This window comes from Nicotiana tomentosiformis, chromosome 3 (genome assembly GCF_000390325.3).
Source record: "Nicotiana tomentosiformis chromosome 3, ASM39032v3, whole genome shotgun sequence".
In the NCBI taxonomy this organism is placed as follows: Eukaryota; Viridiplantae; Streptophyta; class Magnoliopsida; order Solanales; family Solanaceae; genus Nicotiana; species Nicotiana tomentosiformis.
Window position 1 is genome coordinate 31,416,088 of NC_090814.1, and position 6,917 is coordinate 31,423,004.

General features: G+C 37.9%; 1 protein-coding gene across 1 annotated transcript; it reads left to right on the plus strand.

The window, feature by feature from the left end:
* Positions 1 to 4,845: 4,845 nt before the first annotated feature.
* On the plus strand, positions 4,846 to 6,041 carry LOC104103011 (uncharacterized). The gene has a single exon (XM_009610877.4). It carries the CDS (start codon positions 5,002 to 5,004, stop codon positions 5,980 to 5,982), a length of 981 nt encoding a protein of 326 aa, XP_009609172.1. The 5' UTR covers positions 4,846 to 5,001; the 3' UTR covers positions 5,983 to 6,041.
* Positions 6,042 to 6,917: the final 876 nt, after the last annotated feature.

Below are 6,917 nucleotides of genomic sequence, written 5' to 3' on the forward strand. Positions count from 1 at the left end.
CAAGAGACGTGGACATTATTTTTGAACCACTTGAAGGAGCACGTTGTCAAACAACGTTTAGGTATTTGTCTAATATCTGATCGGCATGACGGTGTTTTAAGTTATGTTTTCATGTATGGCAGTAACCGTATGCCTACTACCGTTACTGTGTTAGGCACTTGAAGGCCAACTTTCAGAGAGCTTATCCGAACAAGGACTTGTATGATTTAATGTGGATGGCTGCAAACAGATCACCAAGAGTGTAAATTCAGGAGGCGAATGGAATCGATTAGGCAGGAAGACCCAGAAGCATATCGTTGGTTGATGCAACATGAGCTTGACAAGTGGACTTTGCATGCGGATGGTGGTAGAAGATAGGGAATTCTGACTACAAATGTGTCAGAGTCTTTCAATGGGTTATTGAAGTCTCCACGTGGATTCCCAGTCACTGCCATAGTGCGTATATCATTCAAGCAGATGGCGGAGAGGTTTGTTGAAAGATCTAGAGGTGCATCGTCATTGATGAAAATGGGTGTTGAATTTATACCACAACCAATGAAACAATTTGAGAAATATAGGAAGCGAGCACAATGGCATTCATTTTTGCAGTATTGCAGTGAGCAAAATATTTTTTGAAGTTCGCACTAGTCTGCATCACAATCGTGGAAATAATACACACACCGTCAATGAAGCCAGAAGATTATGCTCATGTGGAAAATGGTCAATCTATCACTTGCCATGCTCACATGCTATGAAGTGCTTTCAACATACAGGTTTCGCGGCAACGATGTACGTTGATAAAGAATATAGTGTTGCTGCATACTTAAACACCTATAGTGGACAGTTGTAGCCAGTGGGTGCTGAGCATTATTGGCCACCGAAACCATTTAAAATGGTGTGTAACAAGGATCATGTGCGTCAACGGCAAGTGCAAAAACGAACGTGTATACGGAACCAAATGGATGTTGGTGATACCGTTTATGCGCGTAAATGTGGCATATGTTCCCAAACAGGACACGGCCGCCGTAAATGTCCTTCAGCTGGTTTGGAAAGCAGTGGTAATTCAGCTCCAGATGGAAGTTCATCCAATGTGCCCAATAATCAAGGATAAACATAGTGTTTTATTGGAGTAATTTTGTTGTACTAAATTTATGTAAATGTTTAGGTTGTAAAATGTATGAAATAAAATTATGTTTCCAATGGGATTAAATCTAATTGATATTTAGAATTAAAGATTCAATACAACAGTTTAACATACACCCCAAGGAATAAAAAATAATTGTCATTCTCCATTATCGTCGCTGTCTGGCACTATTTCATTGTCACCGACTTTATCTTCTTCGTCAATATCTTGTACGCACCCTTCGGGACCAAGGGCATCGTAATCTAGGCCCCAGTTGACATACATTTCTCGTATTTCATCGCTATCATCAATAAGACCACTTTCTTGATTTCTAAAACAATATGGGACTCCTACGTCCAACGTATATGGTAGAAACTTAGGTAGTCCCTCCCACTCGACAGCTGTTGGGAAAACAGGATAATCATAGTCTCTATGCAATTTTTTATTTTCTAATAAATCCAGTACTGATCCTCCGTTCCTTCCAGGTAGTTAATATTATCGATTGCATGATGAACAACAAATGTCTTTTCCATCTCTAGAATTTCCTTCATCAAATGCCGAATCACTTCTAGTTCATCTTTGTGTGTGTTTGTTTGGAAAGTTGTAGACAATTATTGTGGTACAACAAGCCCGTGCCAGTGACATAGTACTTCATAATCACATCGTTTTGAGTAAAGGGGAACCTATTGTAGTTTTTCGTCCCAAATTTGCATACCTTCAGGCTTTGTAGAATGCACTTCGCCCTCAATAATATGCCTTGCAACTTTGAGATCAGTGTGTATAATGATAGGCTTATTTTCTAAGAGACGCAGAATACCATACCACTTGTCATCAACCAAATCAGTATAGCAATCTAGCCAAATCAGTATAGCAACCTAGCATATTTTTTTCAAGGTAGGGATCGATTATGTTATGACGTGTTCTATTTGGTTCTTTTGAACTACCTTTACCTTTTTGCCTCTTCGTAAATCACTTATTAAATGTTATTGGCATTTCCGAATTGGATGTTGTTCTGGTTCTTCAAATGGTATTTGAATATTAATCTCTTGGTTCAACTTACGAAGAACTATGCTGCATGTCGACCTGTAAGAACGTAAAACATAGCGCCTCACCAATATGCGCTATGTGTATTGTCATGTCGACCTAAAAAGATTGTCGTCCTAAAAAAGCTGTTGATATGAAATACTTGACCCACTTGTACCCGAATGAATTATTATCACGCGAAATATAGCGCATCACCAATATGTGCTATATGTATTGTCATGTCGACCTAAAAAAGTTGTCGGCCTGAAAAAGCTAATGACCTGAAATGCTAGACCAACTTGTGCCCGAAAGAATCATTATCACGCGAAACATAGCGCCTCACCAATATGCGCTATGTGTATTGTCATATCGACCTGAAAAAGTTGTCCGACTGAAAAAGCGGATGACCTGAAAAAGCTGGATGCACTTGTACCCTAAAGAATCATTATCACGCGAAACATAGCACCTCACCAATATGTATTACGTAACCTAAAATCACTCTTAGCTACCTATAAAAACCTCGCGCATTTTAGTTATTATTTGCGTCGTAATGAAACGAATAGAAAAACTTTCCATTAATTTTTCATTTTCGAGCAATATGACATATTTGGATGCAATTACGTACCAAGGTGTTACTGTGGCAAACATGTGATTTTGAAGCCATGTTGGTCAAATTGCAATCTGGGGCGCAGACATTGGATGTGTAAACAAGTTTTAAGTTATTATTCTTGGAAGAAATATTTGTTAATACTTTTTATATAACATGTTAATTAATAGTCTTGTGTTATTCTCTCATTGGTAGGACGAAAAGAAATGTGGTTTTGATGAATGGTATGATGAACCCATTAATGAGGAATACTATAAATCATGTTTGCTAAACATTTAGAATCTGACCGGTGAATACGAACTCTAGATCATGAAACTACAAGAACAACTTGCAGCATTGCAGGAGAAACTAAAAGAGGCAGAAGAAGAAAAAAATAGGTTGGAAGAAAAGTTTAAGTGGTTGAAGCACAGAATAATAGGCGATAGTGACTAAACAAACACATTGATGCGTTGAGTGTAGTATTTTATTTTTATGTTGTACGTGTCATGTATTATCTTTAATTGATAACGAATTTAAATTTTATGTTAAGCTGTCGTTTTTTTGTGTTGAAGTGTTAAACTAATAAATATCTCGAGAAATACACATGCGCAAATTATGTAAAACATAAATAATGTGGCTATTATATATTTAATGTCATATATACAAATAATAATAAATGTCAATGTGTCCCACAACCTGTATGCTTTAAAGCATTGGCTGGCCTGAGGCGCGTCCCATCCTGCTCGGCTACACTATCAGGATCATCCTCATCACGTCGCCTCTTTATCGGAGGATGCGCTGCAGCATGATCGTCGGTAAGGCTGGCAGACTCGGTAGAAGCGGCCGTCAGACCGGCATAACCTACAGAATAATAAGATATTTTACTATATGAAATAATAATTACTAACATACGTGTTAGGAATTTTTTTTTTATTGTCATACCATGGTCTCAGCGGGATCCTGAATAAGATCATCCGTCTCCGACATCTCAGTATCGCACAATGCAGCCTCCGTGACGGGCGATGCCGATGTCTTTAAAAAAAATAAAAATGCTTTAGATATTACTGATTAATCAATGAGATAAAAACAAATAGAAATAATAGTAATACAAACAAACATGTGCATGAGTAGCGCTGCAAGGCTCTGTCGGAACATCGAGGTGCACTGGAGTAGATGAAGTATGTGCTAAATCCTCAGCATCCCTCGGTGATGAGCCATAACTCAATCGTCAAACCACTATGCATTTTTCGTGTCGAACGAGAATTAGCAACCGTCGATGGCTCTGGGGGATCAGGAAAATACTAATCCCACTCCTGTCGCGTAATGGACGTGCCCGCAATCAATATAAGGCGCTATAGTATAGCGTCTTATATATGCGCGCTATACCTCCCGCCTATTTTAAGGTCAAATATAGCGCGATTATTCACCGCGCTATACCTTAACGGACAAAACGCCGTTAAAATATAGCGCAGTGAATAACCGCGCTATATATAAAATGGTGCCTAATTTTTCTTAACCTATTTGTGTTGTTTGAGTCCAAAAGAATCACACTTTGGTTCCGGTGCCCCTTGAAATAGAATACGTTTATTGGGGCAAATATTCAATGCACGTGTTTTCCAATCAACTTATTGTGATTCACTTGCTTTGTTCAGTGAAATCAAAAATTGTAAGAAAACTTCATTTCCGGCGACAATTTTGAAAGTGTATGGAAGGACATCGTAGCGTTAAAAAAAAAGTATTGATCTAACTTAGCTGAAGGAAAAGTCTAACTTCAAAAAAGAAGATAGATTTGAATGGTTGTGTCTATTACCAAAGGAGTACGAAACGTTGCTATTTGAACCCTAGGCATTTGCCCCATCGTGTATCTTATATTAATCAATAATTTTTTTTTATAGAAAAAAGTATAAATTCTTTAGAATAACAAATGTTAATCCTATTTAGTATTTTTTTTTTATCTCTCTCATATAATAAATTGTTTTGTCATGAAGAATTGTTTTGTATTGAAGAGGACAATGTCGGCATTTCATAGAATGGCAGTTGTTGGGATGTCCCGGTCAAAATATAGACCAAGAAGGAAAAGAAAAGTCCATAAAAACAAACAAGAAACCAAAGGCGGCTACAACTCTGGCTGCCATTGCCATTTGCCCCCTCTGGTCAAATAAATCATCACTTTCCTTTCTCTTTCCAATTCTACTCCTCTCCCCTGCATTTGCTTATATCATCATTACCCTTGTCCTTCTTTATTTTTTCTCTCCATAGCAAAAGCAGCTAATTACAAATTTTGCTATTAATGGAGATGGAAGTGATGATAGCTTCACCTCCAGTGGACTTCAACTTCGATAGTGCTTGTACTACTCCTTATATAAGTGCTTCTTCAAGCCCTCAACGTTTTGGCAATTATTTTCTCAGCGCCCCTACTAGCCCTGCCCACGGTGGCGATGCCCTAAGAACAACCGGTGGTGAAGTTCCATTCAATTGGGAGGAAAAGCCTGGAATTCCAAAATCAAGAGCAACCCGGGATGAGAATGATGATTTTGCTTTTGATTTTAGTGGTCAGTTGGAGAGAAGCTCTGTATCAGCTGCTGATGAGCTTTTTGATGGTGGAAAAATCAAGCCTTTGAAATTGAAGCCACCACCAAGATTACAGTATGAAGGCAAACCATTTGATTCGCCGAAATCTCCAAAGAAAAAGTTGAAGAAGAAAGAATTAGATCCATTTGCAGCAGCCCTAGAGCAGAGTAGTCGAACAGAAAATGATCGCCCTGGTAGGGAAAGAACTCAGCACTCTACAAGTTCTTCAAGGCACAAAAAGACAAGATCTTTATCTCCTTTCAGAGCTTCCGATTTACTGTTTGACAGTGAAAGCAAGCAAGAAAATACAAACATATCTTCTTCTTCTTCATTTTCATCGATGATAACACTATGGTACAGCAAATGGAAGCTGAAAGACTTGTTTCTATTCAGAAGCGCGTCAGAGGGTAGAGCAAGTAACAAAGATCAGTTAAACAAGTTTTTGAAGAAAACTCATAGTAAAGAGTCAAGCTTTAGATCAACTGGTAGTAGTGTTGGATCGTCATCGGTATCAAGCTCCTTGAGGAGGAGGGAGGTTTCGGCTCATGAGTTGCATTACACGTTGAATAGGGCACTCTCGGAGGAGATGAAGAGGAAAACTTTCTTGCCATACAAGAAAGGCGTACTGGGTTGCTTAGGCTTCATTCCTGATGCAAGTTTTAGAGGTGTTGCTTCTTCTATGTCCATGACTCGTCGTTAATGAGTCTCTATCTGTAAGAAACGAAAAAACATTAAATACTATGGATTCGTTTTCGTGTATTTGGCAAGACTCTTATATATTGTTCATAAGACATTCACCCCAAATCTCCTATGCAGATAATTATTTCTACAATACTAGTACTACATTTCAGATATTAATCTGGGCACGCTACAGGATAGTTCAGAATTTAGAGAATTTATAAACAGACTGTTATTTGATCTCAGAAATCCTAGAAATCGAAGGCGACATGGTGAAAAACAGTATCTGATCAACTCATCATAACAATTCATGTTTAATTTCTGTCCTCTTATGTTAATTACTCGAATTGCTACACTGCTCGAATCTCCAGCCCCTCCGAAAACGAGCACCCCCACAAGAAAAACTGCATGCTGCTGACACAAAGAAAGCATCACGTCATATAAGGGAAATGTTCCTCTCCAATCGATAGGATCTTCATTGTATATCCTTCTTCATGAGTCTCACGAATATGTCTTCATTTTCTTTTGTTTTTGCGTAGGTTAGGTTTTATGTCCCCTCCTTAGTGTATTAACCTCTGAATTTTAATTTACAAGGTAGGGTCCTTGCCAAACCCCGTCACCTAAAGACGGATTTAAAAAAAAAAAAGCATCACGACGCTGTCTATAATATGAAAAGTTAATTGCTTGCAACAAAATAGTTCTTTCTTTTTCATTTTATGTAACACTCTTTTATTTTTAATCCTTACAAAAAATGATATATTTTCTGTTATTTAGAAATAATATATTTTTGAACTTCTTATTTTGTGGTTCGGGGACTTGAAACAGGTCTGTTATGTCATTTGGGATTTGTGTGTAAAATTTGGAGTTATTCTGAGTTGGTTAAGATTGACTTGAGGTGCGATTTGTAGTTTTGATGTTACTTTGTGTGACTTGAGACCTCGAGTAAGTCTGTGTTAT